The following is a 22,276-nucleotide window of genomic DNA, read 5'->3' as shown; positions in this document are numbered from 1 at the left end:
ATATTCTTGACATGTTTCTATATATTGTTAGCTACCCAGGCTCACTATGTTGAGAAGGGCATCCATATCAATCATATGATATACATTCACAAATATCCTTAAGTTCCTCTCCGACACAGAACTGTAATGAAGCTGAATGTCTGAATGTCATCAGTGTAAAAAGAAAAGGCAAGGAATAGGAAGAATACAAGAGAAAAAAAGAAAATCAAGTCCAGACCACTGAATGCCAAGAGAAGGCAGGGGATGTGCTTAAATATTACTAATTTTTGAGTGATTCCTCACTCAGGTGCAAACTGTTTTAAGACTTCAGGATAGTCCAGAGCAAGAACAGGAGACACAGAAGAAAAATCTTTCTACCAAACTTTAATGTGTGTTTATTATGGACTGTTATTCTTTTTAGCTATGTTAAACAGAACTTGGGCTCCTCAAAAATCGGCTCCACCAGATTAAAGAGGTTTTACTCCCAGCTACATAAATGAATATCAGACTGCAGCCTAAGATCTGAATCAATAGATCTTAGTTCAGATCAGATCTGCATAGCACTTCATGGGAAGTTTTAGCTCTTCAATGAAGTCTTGCCATATTCCATTCCAGTATGTGGACTTTCAGATGTTTTTGGACTCCAGTTTCCATCAGTCCCAAGCAGTGCTGCCAATTTGCAACTCCCCAGAGATTATGGAAACTCTACACTATAGCTACAAGATCTGGGCTGCAAGAATCTAGACACCATGAGATGGTAGCAAAGGGTTAAGACAAAACATAATACCTTGCTGCTCTCTAATGACTGTCTGGATTTCTGCAGCTCAAATCTGATAGTCCTCTTGAAGAGCAGTATCTGGAGGGTTACAAGTTCCCCACCCCATCTTAAAATAAATTCCCATAGATGCTGCTTCTTGGTAATCTGTGTCCCCCCCCCACCCCCATCATGCCACCATTATGTTTCTCTGTAAGCTTTCTACTCTCTATCCAATTATCCATTTGTAACTAAAATATTTCATTTGCTTGAACAATCTACATTTGTATCATTTTAACAGAAACACCACAAATGCTTTACAGTTTGGCAATTCAGCAAGGGCTACGTTATATGATACAGGCTTGCATAATTCTTCAAAAGTTTTATTTTTAAATAGAAGAATTACAAAGATAACGTTTACAGTAGTCTAGTACACACACATGGTCAAACATTTTAGATAACAGGGAACAAACATAGTTAAATCTAAAGGCCCATGTCAGTACCACAGCTAACTCACTACACTGATGAAATGTAATCTATTGCCAAAAAAACCCCCCTCTGGGTGTCAATTTCTTACTGTGACAAGCCAGCTAGACGCTATCCTTCCACATCTATAATTTTAAGTTACACAACTTGTACAAATTTTGTATACTGTGAAAATTCATCTCTCTTTCTTACTAGTGTTCATATACAGGGTACAAAGAAAGTTGATAGCCAACCTACTGAAAATTATAATGTTGAATAATATCCAATCACCCCAGTCAAATGACTTTAGTATTTTTACAGCTGAGGTAAATCAGGAGGTTCACACACAATCTGTTCTTGGGCTGAAAGAGAATCACTATTTATCTGGCCAATACTGAAATCAATGGATGACACTGAACTCACTTGCATTCACATTTTAAACAGATCCAAAAACTGGAGGAGAATTGATAGGCACAAAAAAGTCATAAAAAATGATGAGTTTTCAACTCGCAAATGATTACTTGAAGAGGTTTCTTCCCAAACTAATACCAATACTGGAAACAAAAGCAAAATTCCTTTATGGTAAATTTCAAATGAAATGCATTGAAGCCAATAAAATTCTTCTTTCAAAAAAAGAGAAGAAATAGATCAGTGAAGGAATTTCTGACAAATGGAATATGTCATAAGAAAGAAATACATCCTCTTTTAAATTAAAGGTAACACCATCCCATTGACAGAAAAATGACATGAATAATTCTACTGAATCACTACATTCCTATAGCATTCATATTGTTTAGTTACACAACTGACAACAAGCATTTCAGACTAATTTCTTCAAAGAACATTAGAAAATAAGATGAGAAGCAGCTCTAGATCTTTATTCTTATCTCAAAGGCACAAGCCTCCAGTTAACAAAGAGAGTAGACAGATCAGTGGAGAATTCATCTTTTTAAAACCATAGGAAAAGAAATGTTCAGTCCCTGAGAAAGTTTCCAGGTCAAAGAAATGCACTAGGATTTGCACGTGGATCTTTCTGATTCCGGTATCTGTAGGTGAGCCACACCCCTAAGATCTGAAGGAAGGGAAGAAAGAGATCATCTGCTAAAACTTCATAATATATTGTAATATCAGCTTTCAATACTCTACACTTCATTTATAAACATTCTATATACCCAATGCTCCTGACTAATCATGTGTTCATATATAAAGGAGTAATATTTATGAGTAAATAATATACATATCTTCAGCCTAGGACTTTGTTTAAAAATCAATCTACAAAATTGAACTTTTACTTTTATTGACATTCCTGAACTTGGAACATCCAGGATACCATTTTATACATAGAATGAAACTATCTTCATTTTTTGCTATGTGTATATATGTGTGCGTATACATATCTGTATGTATTTGTTTCATAAATACAGGTAGTCCTTGTTTAATGACAGCTCATTCAGTGACCACTGGAAGTTATGTTGGTGCTGAACAAGGAGACTTGTTCAGCACCAACAAGTCTTGATCAGTCCTGAAGTTGAGGCTGTCACAGTGTCTCAGCAGTCACGTGACTGCAAATTGGGCACTTGGCAACCAGTGTGCATTTATGATGGTTGCAGCATCCCACGGTCGTGTGATTGCCATTTGTGACCTTCACTGCTGGCTTCCGACAAGCAAAGTCAATGGGGAAGGCAGCAGGAAGTTGCAAGTCATGATCATGTGATATTACGCTTAATGACCACAAGTGATTCTCTTAATAACCACAGCTAGAATTGATGACCTGCAGCTAAGCCGGATGTGGTCACGTGATTTTTCACTTTACGACTGTGTCGCATAGCAACTGAGTAGCTGGTCCCAATTGTGGTCAGTAAGTGATGACCACCTGTTGTCACAAACAAGATTGCATCATTTTATCACTGGATTTTTGCTTTTTTCTACAACTTTACTTAAAAAATGATTCAGAAAAAGTGGTTTGGACCTCACTGCTGTTCACTAAAGGTGCTTTCTTTTTTTCAGGCTTCTGCACAAGCCTGAAGAAAGACTAGCTTATGTTTTTTCCAGGATAATTGGAAAATCTGGAAAAAAAGACATATCTGCTTTTGTGAGAGGTGCTGTACCTGCATGAGATCCAAAACTAGTATTTTCAGAAATTTTTGAACAGCCCTAAGCTCTACTCATTATAGTCTATGTTGCATAAAATTAATTAAGGTTGCTATTATTCACATTTTCTTCATTTTGTCTTCTCCATCCTCTATAATTACTGTTTGCTGCTTCTAAGAAAGTTGAATTATAAAAAGAGGCTACATAAACTATGGATGGATAACTTCAGCAGATTTGGAAGATCACTGAGCCGTCCCTGGTTGATCTTGAAAAAATTACTAGCCAGGCCCAGTGATTTTGCACTTACCTCTGTAAAACTAAAGAAGAGACCAACGCCTCCTACAAATCTCAACACCATTCCGGAATATTCCTTAATTATAGGTGCACAGGGTTTACACAGCTGTGTTTCAAAACACTTCTGTAAACAATCATTGTTTAAATTCATATTAGGATGTTATCTATGCCTACAAAGACAGATACATGTGTATATATATATATATATATATGTATGTATGTATGTATGTATTTAAAAGATTTATAGCCCTCCCTCCCCCCGTCTTAAACAATGTAATGCTAGGCAGCTAACAGCAATCAAATCAATGTATTACGAAATACAACACACACACACCCCAAATTAAAGACCATCACACTCTAACCAGGCACCATAACAACCTCACACCAACTGCCCGTGGCCTGGGCCAACACCTAGAGGAAGAGTCAGTCTTTCATGGGAGGCCAAGAGAGTAGGGGCCATCTAGATCTCAAGGGGGACGCTGTTCTGTAAGGCAGGCACCACTATAGGTCCTGCCAAAAGACACTGTTTGACAGAGGGGATCTTCAGTGCATCCACCCTGTCAGATCTGGTGGGATGCGCAGATACCCTTGACAAAAGGCAGTCTTGTGAATAAGCTGGCCTTGTGCCAAGAAGGGCTTTTAAAATGATAACCAGCACTGGGAGGTAATGGGGAACCAGTACAGCTCGCACAGAAATGGTGTTACATGGGCAAATCTCAGAGCACCAGAATTGTGAACACTGTTGCATTCTGGACCAGTTGAAGCTTCTGGGTGGTCTTCAAGGGCAGCGAAATATAGCGGTAGTCCAATTAGGAGTGACTAAGGCATGAGTGACATCAGCAGGACCTCCCAGTCCACAAATAGGTGCCACTGGCCCATAAGATTGATTTCTGCAAAAGCCCCTTGGCCACAGCTGCCACCTATACCTTGAGCAGAGGCCACGAATGGAGAATTCCCAAATTGCATACCAACAGTGTCTGGGGGAGCACTACCTCACTTCACCACCCTTATTGCCACAAGGTAAGTCCTAATAAAGGCTCTCACTTGTGCCCTGTCAGATTTGTTCTGTTTTCCTCCAGCAGCACTCTAGGTGTCTCTCGTGTTGTTTCATGTCCCAGAGCTCCTGTGAGGCAGGGGGCTCTACAGGATCCACAATTACAATGAGTCCACATAGTGCAATACACTAAGGCCTTGGTCGAACTGTGCATAGAGCTTTGGGAATAACCCCAATTCTCTCTGAAACCCCATTGGGTATATCAGTTGCCTGAAATAGGCCAAATAAGTAGGCCCTTCATCCCTGAAGAGTTCCTTCAAGAACTCCAGGGCCAAGATCTGTCCACAGCAAAGGACCAACCACAGATCACATTACTGCTTTCCCAAGACAAAAAACAGATCTAGGGTGTGACCTCTGCTGTGAGGTGGACTCCCAACAAGCTGGATCAGGTCCAGGGTTGCCATGGTGCCCATGAATTCTGCTTTTTACACAGATCCTGAAATAAGAAGATATGAATGCACCTTTTTGTATTACAGGTTGTCCTCACTTAATGACCACAATTGAGAGTAGAATTTTGGTTGCTAAGTGAAGCAGTCATTAAGCAATTCAGACCCGATTTTACGACCTTTTTTGCAGCAATCATTAATTGAATCATTGTGGCTGTTAAGTGAACCAGGTGGTCATTAAGCAAATCACATGGTTCCCCATTGATTTTGCTTGCCAGGAGCTGGCTGGGAAGGTCGAAAATGGCAATCACATGATCATGGGATGCTGCAATGGTCATAAATGAGAACCAGTTGCCAAGCACCCAAATCATGACCACGTGACCACGGGGACACTGCAACGGTCATGTGCACCAATTGTAAGTCGGTTTTTCCAGCAACATCGTAAGTCTGAACCATCACTAAATGAATGGTCATTAAGTGAGGACTACCTGTAATGTTTTCTCTCCAAGAATTCTATCATAACTGTATCTATTATAACCAAATGCAAGAAATGGATTATGGATTTCAAAGACAGACAACTACTGATCCAAGACAGACAGACTGACATACAAAGTAGGTATGTGGTAACAAAATTCTTCTAAAACAGAACATACAACATTGCCAACTTACAGCAGAACAAGAGGTATCTTCACTGGTATTATGGAAGCCACAACAGTTTAGATTCCGCTCAATATCCTGCCTTGCACTGTTTGTGTTGTTCCACCCAACCTCCAGCAGTTTGATCTAGAAATAAAAGGAAGTTGTTTAGTAGCCAGACCCACTCTCTGCTATTAGTTTGGTCTGAACCTTTGCACACACAGTCTGGTTTGCTAATTATATTGGAACCCCCCAGGCAAAAAGGATCATTTGTCCTGTAGTTTCATGATTCATTCCCTTATTTCATTCATAGCTTTATAAGTCTTTCACTGTCAGATCTGTTATCATTGGCAGACAGTATCAATTTTTTTCTTACCTAGAAAATCACCCCGTTTCTTGCTACCAATGCTTCCTTTTGTATCTTAGGTGCATTCTGCACTCTCCCCATTTTTTGCTTGCTAACAAAAATTTCTTATGCTGCTGCCGCTGTTGCATTTCTCTGCCACTTTCCCCATATACGGTGTATACGTGTGTATGAGGGAAAATGACTTTATTCTGGTTTCTGTTTGCTCACATGCTTATTTTAAACCAGTGTTTTTTAGACGTGGCAACTTTAAAATGTGTGGACTTCAACTCCCAGAATTCTCCAGCCAACATACTGGTTTAAACCGAGGCACAAACTAAGGATGTGAGGAGATGGGGATTACCTTAAGTGGTTGCATGTGTTAAAACTGCATGTGTTAAAAGATGCTATTCAAAAGCCTGTGTGATCTTCAGCCAAATTAAAGCTGTATGCACAATCCTATTCAACTGATTTTTCTATCACATTAAGGTAAAAAACCTCAGTCCTCAGATGACTGGATTTCCCTATTTTGTAACTTCATTTTTTCCCCTAAACTGGAATAACCAAGGTTTCACAAAACAGATTAATAGTAGTAGTATACAACATTTTATGAGGGAGGGGATCCATTCCATGGGATCCTTTTCATGTTTTCCTGCTTTTTCATTATTTTTTCGCTCCTAGCCTTCCGGAGGAATTTGAAGACCTGGCTCTGCCACTGGGTTTGAGTCAGGGAGGAGAACAGTTATACTTGGGGTTGGCTAGCATCTTGAAGTGCCCCTCCCACGCAATGACTGAATGAGACCACAGTCATTTGGATTTTATTATATTTGGTAGCCTTGTGAAATTGTTTTATAGTGTATTTTATACTGGAATTTTATAATATATTTATTGTTTTATATTGTAAACCGCCCAGAGTCCCTCTGGTTGGAGGAGATGGGCGGTGACAAATTTGATAAATAAATAAATAAAATAAAATAAATTTATTATCAGGGAAAAAAACTTTAAGTAGAAAAAATAAAGTACCTCCACAATACCTTTTGACTGGTCATACATTGGTAGATTCGAGACCCTAGCCACAACTACCTGAACCTTTCATAGTCCAACCAGCTTCAATGGATCCAACCCATAAAATGTACCATGAACTATTACAGCAGTATTGTGCTGTCTACAATTTTTCTTTCAGCCCTTCAACCAGCAATTCCTAATACTGCATTCGCTTTTTTTATGTATGTCTTTCAGGCAGCAGGGTCGCCTCAGCATGAAACTGCATTTAAGATATTACACTAGTGAAGTTTCAAGGCCTCAAGCTGAGCTGTAAAAAGTCTAAGATTTGCATATCCTAACCCTTGTTTATTCTATTCTAGAATGTCTTGAGCTGTTACAAGTTCTGCCTTTTACATATAAAAGATTCTTTGGTCTTTTTCTTAGGATAAATCTGTGTTATTCCTGTTTAGCTCTGAAGTGGTTCTGAGTCCTGAGTATCTTGAACTGGGAAGAGAAGTTAAGGTTGTTGGATGAGCGTTTCACGGCACACTTCTCTCAACCTAATTAAACAGGCCTATCCTCTGCCTTCTCTTCCACTGAGGCTCAACTGCTGCCTGTATTTTCCAACTACTGCACAGATACATGCTAAGTTCTATAACTGTTGCTTTTTCCAATTAACAAACAAGTGCTCCTCTGCAGGCCCACCACATCTTTGCCTGTGAGCATCCTCTTCATTATCCTACTGATAAACATAATGGAACTTTAATAATAATGATGATGATGATGATGTTTTATATAATGAAATCATAAGAAACTTCTTACCTGCTGTTCTTTATTCAATGTCAGACAAGCACAGGAGACTGAGAACTGTATAACAAACACCAGCAAGAGTATAATCATATACTGAAGTCACTCAGTTAAGGTCATCAAAACTGCATTTGCAGAAGTGCCGCTTGCACATGATAACCTTGTGGACAAAATGGAGATACCAATTCAAAAGGCCAAGATATTTTGCTTTGACTGAAAGGAATCCCAGCTGGATAGGGAGATGAGGTGATGGAGGGCAATTTTGATTATGATTATGGTAAAACTTCCACCTGCTCCATCAACCAATTCAGGGGTAGCCAACCTGTCAGCTACATGCAACTCCACAGCATTCTATCCACAGCCTCCAAAACACTCTGAGCTTGTATTCTGCTGCTGTTGCAATTTTCAGTCTGACTCTGGACTAGCTTCTTGTATCACCAGCCCCTTGTTTGCCTTGCACCCCTTGAATAATCCTAATTAGATTATTTCCTAACATAACAACTGAAATTCCTAAATTTGCAGGTTAAAAAAAAGTGAGGAATGCTACCCTCACACATTATAAGAGGAGGTGGTTGTTAGAGTTCACTAGAATGTGAAACAATTTACCTGCCATGCAGTAAGCTTCTGGCACCTTTTGTGCAAGCATTCTTTTCTGGATTTAATAAAGTTTAATTTGCATAAAACTGGACTCTGCAGTCAGATGATGGCATAAGCTGCATGAATACTGAAAAACTGAGCTCTTTTCTTCTTTCCTTGTATTTAAGGAGTCATAGGAATGTTAGACCAATAATGGCGAACCTATGATACATGTGTCAAAGGTGACACGCCATGACGTTATGGGTGACACACCAGCATTCACCAACACCTGACAACTATTCTTCCTGTTTGAGTTACAAAAGAAACTGAACGAACAAAAGGCACTGCAACTCCCCCCCCCCACCTATCCCTCACCCATCTCTGTCCTTTTGGCCATCCAAAATTGGATTCTATTCTTTTTAAATAAATGAATATGTAAAGAATTGTTTCTCTTTCGTTCAGTGTGTTCGTGTGTGTGACATGCCAGCAGAGTCAAGTTAGGCATCTTCCAAAGTTTTGACACGCTGAGCCCAAAAGGTTCGCCCTCACTGTGTTAGACACAGGAGAAGCAAAAAGACCAAAGGTCCACATAAGAACCTTTCTTATATTGGAGTTCTAAAGTTCATATACATCCTATAGCTACTTTTTGACCCTGGGGGCTGTATTAAAAAAAGAAAAAAGCTAAGAACAGCGTGCAAGGCAATAATAATGTTATAGTGAGCCGTCAGCACTTTTTCTACATGTTTATCTTTTAAAAATCTGGTGTCTAAGACTTACTTATTCATTCAAATGTATTAGCCTGTCATGCTCCCCAATCAAACGTTCCCAGAACATCTGGTTGGCCTCGCATGCATGAATGAAGTCAACATGTGTCGAGGCTGGCGAGTTGGTAGAAGGGAGGAGGAACATGCAGGAGTGAGAAGACATCATGTTTGGACTATCTCTCATACCCAAGGTCAACTGGCTGAGCCACTGGAGATGCCTGCAAGGGACTGGCACGAACTGAAGGAAAGGGGGGCTGCATACCAGAGCGAGGGAGAGGGAATCAGGTACTCATTGGGCTGTTTAAGTTAGAGAAAACTTTCATTTGCAACTTTTTTGCCATTCTGTATGCTTCTTCCATTAAAAAGATTTCTACTGTATTTATGTATGAATTGGATTTAATGGTAATAGAGTGTTGCAGTCATTACATAGCCACTCAACTCCAATGGATTCTTATTAGTTGGCTGTCAAATCAATTTACTCTCTGGAGACTCTGGGAGCCAAAAACACAGGATTTGGAGGTGCATACAGCCTACCTCTCCCTTACAGGCTCTCAAAAACTTTGATTTTTAGTAACATGTAAATACTTCAGAATGCTTCTGTTGATATAGGAGATATGCCAGGAATCCATATCCATGATCTGCAGCCATTTGAAAGAAACCAGTTATACCACTGGAGAAATATTTATTCTACCATCTAGTTTTTAACAGTGTTATAACTAGGATAGAAGTCAAGTGGTTTAAAAAAATAACAAAACTTTTTTCCTTGCATTTTAGATGATTTCACCAAAATGACTGCCCTCCTTTTAATGAACTTGCCATGAAATACAAGAAACCATTATGGCGTATTCAGAGGAGTTCCAGAGAAATAGGTACCTGTGTTAGATTGTTCTCAAGTCAAAGGATACAAAGAAAAGCAACACCTGGTGGTGTTTGATGGCCCCAATCAGTCCCACCAGAGCAATCAGGAACAGAAAGATTCCTACTGCCACTGCTACTCCAACGACCCGGAAACTGGAGATCAGGCCAAAGCCAATGCCCCAGGCTGCAATTCCAATCAGCAAAAGGCTGACCAACTGTAAGACAAGAGTATTACTGACATGTTAGAGCAGCAGCACGGTGTTCCCTTCCTAGCCAAGTCAAAGATCAAGGTTTTCCAAACCAGCCACATTATTCTGGCACACAAATTCCCACAAACATTCCTCCAAGGAATGAAATATATTGACAATAAAGTAAACAGTTAAATTTCATTTTCATGACGTTGAAAACCTCCTATTTGAGGTGCTACTTTATTCTACATTGATTGGTATGCCTATGGCAGTTTTAAAACTGTGCAGAGTTCCTTTGGGGTTAGTCCCACCAAACACAGTGGGATAGTTATAAACAAAGTTTATAGCACTTTTTTTAATCAGAAGAAAAAAATCAGAGGAAAAAATCAATTTCATATGTTGTTTCCCACGTTTTATGGGTAGCAGTATGGAAGTGATTTCCCACTGTTTTCTTCCAGAATATTTTTACCTCCCTGTCTAGCTTACAGTCCTGCAATTTTCTGGCAGTCTCTCATGTGCTCATCTGGTCTGACCTGATTAGTTGCCTTTTTTTTTAAGATCAACCAAGGTCAGATAAGTGCCACCTTCTAGTTCCTAAATTACTTTTGCATTAATCTTCATAAGGCCACCTTGATGATCAACCTTTGAAAAACATGCAAAATACCATGTATCCTTAATTAATAAAAAAGGAAATATTTTGACACCTCTAAACAACTGAAAATTAATGCTTTAATCCACAGCCCTAAAGCCATATTGAAGCTGAATTGCTATTTAATTTCCAAACAGCTTCAGAAATCTCACACTATTATAGCAGGTGGCAGGTAGTAAGTGTATCAGTATATTATCATTGTCACACTTTATATTTCTACCACTAGTGATAGAGAGCAAGAGATTAACCTGTGTCATTTATATGATGCCATATCAAGTTCTTGAGTGGAATACAGGTAGTCCTCATTTAGCCACTGCCTCATTTAGCAACTATCTGCATTTAAGACGCTGGTGAAGAAGTAACTTTACAACCATTCCTTGCATTTATGACCTTTGCAGGTCTGTAAAGCAAAGGAAAGCTAAAGTAAGATCATAACCACATAAGATCATTAGCAACCACTTCACCTAACAACTGAGTTGCCGGTCCCAATTGTGGTCACTAAACGAGGACTACCTATAAGGTCTTTACTCTTGCCAGGCCTTTAATCAAAAGCGCACAGCCACTTTTCCTCTCTAGCATCACATTTCAAAAAGGACAGCTTTGGCTCAAAGAAACACTTGACAAGCCATGTTTTAAATGGAGGAAATTACTTTTCATATGCAGGAAGCCCCCACCTTTCCTGTTTCTGTTTTAAAAAAAAGGGACAAACATCAATGCACTGAAAAACCGAGCTATCATGGTACAGAATAGCACTCTCAATCTGGTGCCATCCAGTTGTGATGGGACTCTTAACTATCAGAAATAAAAGCCAACATAGTTGTCAGCCATGCTGGCTGGGAATTCTGGAAGTTGCAATCCCAATACACACGGAGTGTATCAGGTTGGACAACTTTTTGACTCTTAGGGCATCACATGACACACACTGTAGCCTCCCAAAATGATGCTTCCATTCTATTCAGTATAGACACCAAATGGTTGGCCACCTGTGTGCAAATGTGGCTTGTACAATTATGCAGCATATCACCAACTTGCTAGAAGCTGGTAGGATTATGCAGTGCACAGTATTGCTTTGTTGCAACTGATGCACAACAAAAGGGCACAAACACCCTGAGCAGCTTCTTGAAATGCCCATGAAACCATACTCCACTGCAGATACACTCTAGGATTCTTTCTAGATTTATAGTGGTACATCTATTACTTCCATTTTTATTATTCTACTCTAGTTTTCAATGTTTTATTAGTCTGATTGAGTTTATGGTTTCAAACTGCTGAAATTTATTCAATAAATTCATAGCCCATCTGTCCACTCCAGGAAAAAAAGGAATTACTCAAAGTCTTTGACAAGATATAAAAAGCGGGAAAGCAATGCAATAACAGTTAAAACTCATTTACAACTAGCCATGTGCAGTGAAGACACAAGTACAAGAAGTCAATAACACAAATATTTATTTTAAAAGTTGACTTGCTCGGCTATTAAAGACGAATGAGATAAAACTGCCTCCCAGCTCTGCAATTACAATGGAAGGTAACATATACATTCTTCTAATTAAAAACCTTTCTGCTCACCTAGCAGTTCGAAAACATGCAAATGTGAGTAGATCAATAGGTACTGCTTCGGCGGGAAGGTAACAGCGTTCCGTGTAGTCATGCTGGCCACATGACCACGGAGGGGTCTACGGACAACGCCGGCTCAGCAGCTTAGAAACGGAGATGAGCACCGCCCCCTAGAGTCGGATACGACTGGACTTTACGTCAAGGGAAACCTTTACCTTTACTAATTAAAAACCTATTCTCAAACTCTGGAATTTTATCTAATATGAATGTTTAGTTTCATTAGGGTCCAGTAATTGTCTGCAAGCCCCAGTAACCCCCATCGCTCTAATCCCATGTTGACTTGCCAACTTGATCTTGTTTCCCAGGTTCTACAGTTCCCTAGTATGAGGACATAAGGGCATATATTGAAACTGACCTGTAACAGAGGCCTTGAGTAATTAAACCCTAACAAGAACGTACATTATTCAGCCTCCAGGATGCTTCACACATGATGTGGCAAGATACACAGTTTTCCATTACTTCCTCATCTGTGTGCCTGAATCACATGGTCTGACTGCATGTGATGTTTTTTCATCTATGTGTTGATGTCAGAGGCTACAAGGCTTTCAAATTTACTGCAAACATGACATTGCATAACTAAGTTTTATTTTGAAAAGCTTAATAATTTCATGCAAAGTTAAGGTATGGTAACAACGTTTTTAATGTTTTTTTTGAAAATCAGAACTTTAATGTTCTTTTTAAGTTAATCTAAGAGGAAAAAACCTAGCAAAATATGATTAAAGTTGCAATAACTGTAGTATGGAATAGTCTGTAGCTCAAAAGTCACGGAGAAAGTAATTTCATGTTGAGAATGATCCTGAAAAGTTCTATTCTGTCTTTATCAAACATGCTCCAATGACAAAACAACTTATTGCAACCTGTAATGATTGCCTATTCTAGAACACCATCAGACTCATGAGCAGGATCACAAAGATATCTGGTTTATTAAAGAATAGTATCCAGGATCACAAAGAAAGCTGAGAATGAAAAAAGCGTGCCAAATGCAAACTAAAAACCCTTGGTACAAATGAGATCCCTCCCCCAGGTAGAATCTTCCCAAGTTCACAATCCCAGGTGCTCCTAACGGCTTCTGATGGTCCGCGGGAAAAGTCCTTGAGCAGAGCACATAACCCAGACACATTCCATTGTAATGAACATAGATACAGAGCTTGGCACAAGGTTTCACAGCAGCTCCCTCCCAAACAGAAACGCGCGTCAGCGCCATGGCATGTGAAACGTTACAATGAACATGACACAACCTTAGTGGAAGTGGTCATACATGGAAAAGGCCTGAGGTTGCAAAGGGATGTTTTGAGGCCAGGATTTACTGATCTGAAAAAGTTTCACACACCTCCAGCAATGGACATGAATATTACTGGATCAGATCAGACTAGAAGTCTACCTTAATCCACAATCTGGATACCCAACCAGCTGCTTCCAAGAAAAACTTCAGGTACAACAAGGCAATGGTAGTAAAATAAACAAAAACATTTAGATACATATGAAACACATGAAAGTCATGAAACACACTAAGTCAAAATGTGAAATGCAAACTCAGCCATCTGGTCGTAAATCACGGTTCATGGACTAACATAGGGGTATGCATGCTCTTTTACATTGATGACAGCATATGGCCCGTCCATAGTGTACTAAAACTCTGCTCCAAAATTTTAGAAAATAATTTTATTTCCATGTAATGGTAATTTAATCATAGCTAATATGATTCCTTATGTATTTAATAATTGAGTAACAATTTTTGAAGAACTTTGCAGCACGTACCCAGTTTTTGGCTGCAGGTTGCTCAGGGACCTCAGGTGTGTACTTCTGGCTTAATATGCTGTGATTTATTTAGGAAACTATGGTTAAGCAAATCTTTGCTGAACTTGTTATGTAAACTTCCTAAGAGCTTCCTAATCTAAACTATTAAAAATCGGAAAAAGCAGTTTCTCTATCCCTGCTTTTAAAAAAACAAAAGTGTGGGAAAAGAGCAGTTTAAATTACACTTCACAAAAGAATATTATCCTATAAGAGTTTGAAACGGGGTTAAAAAGCCTGAGGCCCTCTGGATATTGTGGGATTCTAGCTTCCATCAGTCCCGGCCTGTGACCAGGGAAGATGGAAATTGTAATCTAACATGGTTGCGGTTATGATGTCCTCTGTAGTTGTGGGGGGGGGGGTGTAAAGAAGTCAAGATGGCAGCCACATCCATGCAGCTGAAGTCTGTATCTTGACCCCTGCAGATAACCCTGCCACTAGTAGCCATGGTTACTTCTCTTTGCAGCCCTCCTTGCCCAAAGGATCCTGTGGCTGGTCCATATCCTGCAAATTGCCAATTTCTCCATCTTTGGTTTGAAAGACTTTGTTAACACCTTCCATGAGGGGGGGGGCATGATAGTTTGCTGCAGCAAGAGGCAGACATGGGACCTTACATCTCCCTCCTCAGAAGCAAGAGATAGGGTTTATTTCCAGGCGCTTGTGCAGATATGCAGCCAGAGTCTTGTAGAGTTATAGAAGCTAAAACAACACAGCATAAGCTTTTATGGATTATTACTTCATAATGTATGCAAATATTGTCTACAGTTAGTGTGGACATGCATAGGCTTGGATATAAACTAAAAAAACAAAAAGCTCAAACTTTTTTTTTAAGGTAAATACTAACCTGAGAGGTTAGATATTTCAGCTAAATTATCTAACTTTGCTATTCTATCAGCAGTGATCCGCCTATACCGCTAACCAATACAGAACAGGAAGACGTTCAACAAGTCAAGCTTTCCCCACCCGCTGGATTTCTATATCGGGAGAGGAAGAATGTCGAATTACCGCCCAGTGTGGAGCTCCTTGGATAGACGAACCTGCTGAACGAAGTGAGACGTCGCCCCAAAGTCCACACTGGTGGAGCTCCCAGCGCGTAATCTCGGTTTCAGCAGAATCGCCCGTTGCCTAGGCACCAAAGCCAGCCAGGGAAGGGGCTTCTGGCAGATTCGAGGCCCCCGCAGCCCCTCGCGTAGGCTCTTCCGCACCGCCGCAGGTGCGTCGCCTCAGCCCAAAGGGCCACAGCGGCGCGCGGGGAGCCTTTCGGCGAAGGCAGTCGCTCGCTGAGCTCTAGTTCTCACGGCTGCTTCCCACCCCTCGCAGGCTCGCCCAGGCCTACGGCGGTGGGAGGAAAAGCCCAGGCACTTCGGGGCGGCGGCAAGTAGTTCTCCAATGGACCCCCACTGCGGGAGGCTTCCATTCGGTCCCCACCTGGCTCGTGAATCCGGGCGGCGGCTGGACCTACCGTGTAGAGCAGGTTGAGAGCGCAGAGCCAATTCTTGGAACAGGAGAAGCCGCCGCAAACCATCGCGCCCCCGCGGTTGTGGTCGCTGCTGCAGCGTCTCCTAATGAGGCTAATTCAGCCCTTCTTTCAAGGGAGGGAAAAGGGCGACCCTCGTTTCGCCGGAGGGACCTTTCCCTCCCCTGCCCGGAGGCGGAAAAGAGCAGGTAGAACCAGCGTGACCGCGACGGCACTACGAACAGCAGCCGCAAAACCCCGATTTCCCAGCAAGCCAACGAAGCGGTGCCGCCAGCACCAGCTCAGAAACCTCCGAGGCGGGGGGGTGGACCGCAGGCAGCCAAGTCGCTCATTGGCTGCTCTTCGGAGACAAAGGTAAAAATATGTAAATGCACCCAGCCCGGCGACCTGGTGTGGAATGAAGCCCTGGAGGAGCGCGAGGCGATTGACACCATCCCGTTGTCGGTCATATTTTATTTTAGGTTTAGGGCAAGACTGAGGCTTCCTGGGGAGACATTGGTCACCCTGAAAGTCAAAGTCTCACTGACGCACTCCCATGCACACGTACCGGTTGGTTGGCTTTGGGTTAGAGTAGATTTAGAGCAGCTCTTTGCCTTCCGGATGCATTGAACTACACTGCCCATTATTTCCAGTCTAAGATTGATGGGCATTGTAGTCCAATATGTCTTTGAAGAATTTCTCTGGAGAGGTCTGGCTTCTAATGAAGTAGATGTAGCTTGCACTATGTGGCTGGAGGTTGTAATGAATTGTAATGAAAAATGTGTGTGTGTGTGTATAATTTTTAATATATATATATATATTAAAATTAATGATTGCTTTTTAAATTCTATAATAAAAGAAAAAACCAAATAAAATAAATACAGAAAACCAAAACAAAATGATCAAAAGCAAAAAAAAGTAATACATATTAAAACTATTAGATTAAAAAGGAATTCAAGTCTTAAAGCAAGCAAATAAATCTTAATTACGCAAATGAGATTCCCATGATGTCAGTAGAAAAGCTGTTCCTTCACAAAAAGGGTAGACATAACTTCCCTCCAGGGTTTTAGGTGAGGTATACTAAAGTCTTAGCTGCTACCCTTATGTGATAAGTCCAACGTTTGTGCATGCTTTGATACACTTCCAATTTGGGGAATATGATTTTATGCTCACATATTTGATTCTTACTTCTTTCCCCAATATCTTATTTACAGTCTTATGGATTAACAGTGTCATTGTGGAAAGAACAGGACCAAAGCATGTAAGTCAAAGACCTTTCCAGCATATTGCACTTCTAGTGTTGGAAGCCAGCCCTTGCTAGACATCATCTGTGGTGTCCAGTAGACTTGGAAAATAATATTTTATTGAAGGTTTTGTGTATATAGTAATGACAAGGTGGAAATGTTATTTATATTTCCATCCATTAGGAAGAAAAACAAGGCATTCCAGTGGCTATCTGGTTTTTTTTTTAAGTGTGTTCCATGTAGTGATTTTTGTACTTACTGCATTTTTATATATTTGTTTTAGTCTTGAGCTGAAAAGTACTGTAGCATGCTTCTCTTAAAAAAAACATTATGGTAATGGTGTTTTTTAGTGTTCAGGAAACTAGATAGCTTTTTCAGAAGTGGTACCTGCTAGGTCAGTGGAATTTCCTCTCAAGAGAGTAAAGATTTCAATCTGTGTAAGGTCTATGTGATTCTATCTATCTATCTATCTATCTATCTATCTATCTATCTATCTATCTATCTATCTATCTATCTTAGTTAAACAACAATTCTGTTGAAGTTCTGTGTCATCAAGAAATTCTGGATTGATCAAGGATTCCATAGAGAATATATCTCAATGTTTTTTGTCTTTTAACTTAGCAAAAAGATTGTGGTGCAAAAGTAGATCAGGGAAAAAGACATGTATATAAAATTAGACATTTATAGGAGGAAAAAGTCATATAAAGTTAGATATTAATGGAAACATTTTTCTCCTGTGATACTGGAATCTGACTTTATCCAATTAAGATAGAGGGTGAGATATTCAGAAGGGATTAGAGGAAGAACTTACTCAGAGAGCTGATGACTGAATTATGGTATTTACTGTGTGTCTAGTATGAAAGTATATTAAAGTGGCTTGGTTATGTAGAAAGAATGAAGATTGAATCACAAAACAAATACATGAAGAAGAAGTAAATGGGTAGAGAGGAAGAGAAAAGCAAGGAAGATGTGGTTGGATGCAGTTGCTGAGAACCTTAAAAAAATAGAGAGATAAGGAGTTTAAAGAACAAAAGTCAGTGTCTGGATGTGAGGGAAACAAGGTTGCTTTGTAAGAAGAGAAAGATATGGAAAGGCCTAGTGAATGGTTAAGTGTAACCTAGTTCCTTTTCCTTTTCTTTTCTCTTATCTCCCGCCTTAATCTCTTTTGCTTACTACTTCTTACTCTTTTTCTAAACACTGAAGAATGTCACTCACCCTAAAGCAGAATAATGTGATGAGTATGTATGTATATATGCACTGGCACAAGATGGCATGACAGTTACCAACTTGGATAGCGTAGTTCAAATTCAGGGGTGAAAGGGCTTCAATGGCTGTAACATGATGGTTTTATATGGCTTCCAAGATGACAGGAAGCACTACGTTTCATAAGATTAAAGGGTGTTGGAGGGATGGAATGGCTATAAAATTGCATTGTTTCTTGCTTACGAGCTTCTGATTGGTGTCTGATAATAGAATGAAGCTTCCACATTTTCCAGAAACCCTCTCTTTCAGCTTGTCCTGACAGGCTCTCATCCTTAAAATCCCAATAGTGTATCATTTTAGCCTTAAACAGGAAAGAAAGTGGCAGGTACTGGGGCAGAAATAGGGTTATTATAGAGAAAGGTTTGTATGGTTCCCTTCTCCTCTTATTCTTCACACACTTGAAAATGTGACCTTTCTGCTCATTTCAGTGCCAGTGCTGCCAGTAGGAATAAAGGCTCAGTGTGGAAAGAAATTGCAAGTATTCTGTTGAAAGGGTGATAGGAGTACAGACCTTAACAGTGTTGATCCCTGTGAATGGAAGATGGAAAGTGAAAGATAGCACGTTTGTGAGACAGAACTGGAAGCCTTTTGTGCACTTGACCCTGGGCAATGGTATGATTCTGCAACTGCTCTGAGTCATCCATCCTGGGGAGACACAGCATAAATATCCCAACTTCTGGGCCATCCATCCAGAGAAGAGGGGGGAAAAAAACCCTGTAGGTGAAATTCATGAAGGGGAAGTTGTAAGATGAGTTGCCATTTTTAGCCTCCTCCTCTTTCCTGGCAAGACTTTGCTTATCCCAAAGTACACCTTTGAGTCCTTTGGTTTCTTACATGGACTGGATCTGAGTGAGAAAGTGCAGCTGTGAAGCTGGCAACCTTTTGTGGTGGGAGGCATATTTGGCAGCTTGAAAATATATGGTAGTTATACTACAAAGTGGCTGCCATGGAAGATTTCTCTGTTCGTAAGATGGCCACTGTGATGGGTGTTGTCTGTACAGAAGATGAAATATTCCCACCCCACCCCTAATGATGTCTACTATTCCAGAGGGACCTTGGTGAAGTTCCATGTTATTTCTCCAAATGTATTTTATTTATTTTATTGTAGGCCGCTAGAGTCACATAAAAGTGAGATGGGTGGCTATATAAATTTAATGAATGAACAGATGAACTCTTTGCAATGTTCCAGCTTCCTGTTGTTGTTGTTTTTTTTTAATTTATTTCTTTAAAACATCAGGTGGGAAACAGGTGGACACAAGCGGAGGTGTCTGGGAGTACACTGGTATCCGTTGCCTTACCTAACACTGAATTAAACTTTAGTCCACCAAAGCTTATTTTATGATACATTTGTTACTCCTGATGGTCTTTAATTCTTTTGTTTCTGCTGTGCAGCTATAGTCAACATCCCCCCCCGAAACTGAAAAAATATGTATATGGGGAGTGAGATGTCTAGAAATCTGGGCCTAAATAATTGAACGTGGACAAAGTCAAAGGAACATAAATAGATTTTTCTTCTATTAGCTGGAATAGAGTTACAACTGCAGACTGAATTTAATATCCTTATGAACTCTGTACACCCTTCTATAAATGATTGCGATAACACAGGCAGTGTTCATTATCTGCACACTCAAGGTGCTTTCTTGTACTAAAATGTCCAGTTTGCTAGATAAAGGCAAATATAAATATTTGCAGCAGCAAGTTCACAGTTTAAAGAACAAGCTGCTACAGATGATGTGTCAGGTGCAAGTCATGCTTTATACATAAATTGTAAAAACAAAAATGCAGTAGGTATAAAAAGTTAAATAGGTCGATCAAATGCAAAGGAAGGAATGCTTTTAAACTACCTGAAATTTTTGTGGTCGAAAAGTAATGTGCAAATACAGCGTAAAAATGCATTCTCAGTATTCTACTACAGCATTAATCATATATCATATTGGTGCAGTTTTTCTTATCCTTGCATCTTGAGATGCACCATTTTCCTTCAGTGGGTGAATAGCAGCTTTGTGCATTTTTAGTCTGGAGAAACAGTTCAGAAGAAAAAGTGCCCTTCAACATATATTCACACTGCAGAGCTCCTCATACAATATGTAGATTTCTCCCACACCACACCACCATTTTTACGCTGTATTTGCACAGTTTTTAAAAGAAATTTTAAAACGTGGACATATCTCCCATGTTTTGTCCACTTTGGCTCTTGGGACTGGAGTTTTAATGCTGCAAATCGAAGCATACTTATAACGTAACTCTATGCCATTAAGTATATCTATGCATCAAAAACATGGCCTCCTAGATATGCCTGACGGATTAGGACTTTTGCTTAATGTGGAAATAAATCCCACTGGAAATCGCTCACCGAGTTTTAAATTCAGCATAGTTGGGACTGAACTGCAAGGAAAGAAACTTAATTTATACTGGAAATGTGATCCTACAGTCCTTTTACTTCTTGTAAGTGTATAAAATGGATTTGTTTTGCTTCAAATGCCATTTTGTTTGACATATAACATTAAGACATTTAAAAAAAAAATCTAACTCCAGTGGTTAAATTCCCAGATTAGACTAATCCAAACAATGCCAACCAGATTATGTCTTAATAGATGTGTATAGATCTACTGTAAACTTGCTGACCAGTTGACTTTGTCTTCACTGAAAGAGATACTGGGCTGTATTCATTCTGCATTTGCTGCCTGTTCTTTGATGTTTTGCCACCATTCTGTGCTTATTAAAAATAGTTTCCCCTTGTTCAGTAATCATTCCTATTTGATACTAGGGAAGAAAAAAGTATAAACAGCATAAAATATACAGAATGAATGAATGCATTCAAATGTCTTCCAAATAATGTGATACTACATTACATACTTGAACAAATTATATGTTATTACAACCCAACTGAGCCATTGAGTCAAACCTGATTCCTCAAACGTGAATGGACAAATTGCCTCCCACTGCTACCTGTCCCCGTGACAATCCACAGCTCTTCTGTCCATGGTCAGGGATATTTCTGATTTCATCCATCCAACTTATCTGTGGTCTTCCCTCAACCTTGCCAAACATTTTTTTTTTCTGATCTGTCATCCAACACATCGTTTGCCCAAAATATATGACTTTCAGTTTGCTAATAGTTACCTCAAGGCAGCAGTAAATCTTTGTTTCTCCCAGGAGACTGATTCAGTGCCCTTGCTACTGTTAGTTACAATTTCCAAATCTATAATCCTGATTCCTGTAAATATTAGTCTTCATAATATTTAACATTAACCTAGATCAGGGTTTCTCAACCAGGGTTCCATGGAACCCCAGGGTTCCCTGAGAGGTCACTAGGGGTTCCCTGGGCAATCACAATTTATTTTAAAAATTATTTCAAATTTGAGCAACTTCACATTAAAGAAGTAAGTTTCATTATTTTCAGTTTAAGAACACTGTTAATGCATATATACAGGTTTATGCATGAAACAATTATAATAATTTTGTAACTTCTGGCCTATATCTGAGCCTGAATGTGCAGGGGTTCCCCGAGGCCTGAAAAATATTTCATGGGTTCCTTCAGGGTTGAAAAGTTGAGAAAAGCTGACCTAGATGTTTAACTTTCCATTTTTTATTTTCCTGATGAGTTCTATTAAGGCTTCTTTACTTTCAGCTAATGTAATATCATGTGCACATCTCAAGTTTTAGTACTTCCACCTCCAGTTTTGATTCCACCTGACTGATTTGATTGAAACCTGCCATTCTTGTAATATAGTTACTAGCTAAGTTAATACAGATATAGGGACAATATGCATCTATTGTGATCTAGGGCCTTCCACAGCACAAATTCTGTTGTTGTACTTAGTTTATTAAACATGTTTATGCTTTCTTGAACTTTAGAAATGAAAGTATATTTAATAATCAATGAATACAACTTATTAAATAATATTTGAGACTGAAGTGGACAGCCAGGACCACATAATGGAGCAGAGTTTAATACAGTAGACAGCTGTGCACAGAAAAAGAATATTATCTTAAATAGCTTCAATGAGCATGTCAGAGAAATACAGATTATTGATCTTACACACTTAGCCTCCCAAGCATAAAGAATCACACGCT

At 39.6% G+C, this 22,276-nt stretch overlaps 1 protein-coding gene across 1 annotated transcript; it reads right to left on the bottom strand.

Moving 5' to 3' along the window:
• Positions 1-1,104: 1,104 nt before the first annotated feature.
• Positions 1,105-16,005, bottom strand: TSPAN13 (tetraspanin 13). The gene is made up of 6 exons (XM_063303721.1): positions 15,699-16,005; positions 10,039-10,206; positions 7,809-7,889; positions 5,693-5,806; positions 3,597-3,707; positions 1,105-2,270 (listed from the first exon to the last, which is right to left on the bottom strand). The coding sequence occupies exons 1-6, from the start codon at positions 15,759-15,761 to the stop codon at positions 2,196-2,198; spliced, it is 612 nt and encodes a 203-aa protein (XP_063159791.1). The 5' UTR covers positions 15,762-16,005; the 3' UTR covers positions 1,105-2,195.
• Positions 16,006-22,276: the final 6,271 nt, after the last annotated feature.

The sequence above is a fragment of the Candoia aspera genome, chromosome 4, assembly GCF_035149785.1.
Source record: "Candoia aspera isolate rCanAsp1 chromosome 4, rCanAsp1.hap2, whole genome shotgun sequence".
Classification (NCBI taxonomy): Eukaryota; Metazoa; Chordata; class Lepidosauria; order Squamata; family Boidae; genus Candoia; species Candoia aspera.
The sequence above is the reverse complement of the archived record's forward strand: the minus strand, read 5'-3'. Positions and strand labels throughout refer to the sequence as shown.

Excerpts from the sequence above, each read along its gene's own strand:
- TSPAN13 (XM_063303721.1), bottom strand. The coding sequence starts at position 15,761 with ATGGTTTGCGGCGGCTTCTCCTGTTCCAAGAATTGGCTCTGCGCTCTC. Across the intron at positions 5,807-7,808 it reads CATTGAATAAAGAACAGCAG|ATCAAACTGCTGGAGGTTGG; the intron begins GTAAGAAGTTTC and ends TTTTATTTCTAG. Across the intron at positions 3,708-5,692 it reads AAGATACCTCTTGTTCTGCT|AAGTGTTTTGAAACACAGCT; the intron begins GTAAGTTGGCAA and ends GATTGTTTACAG.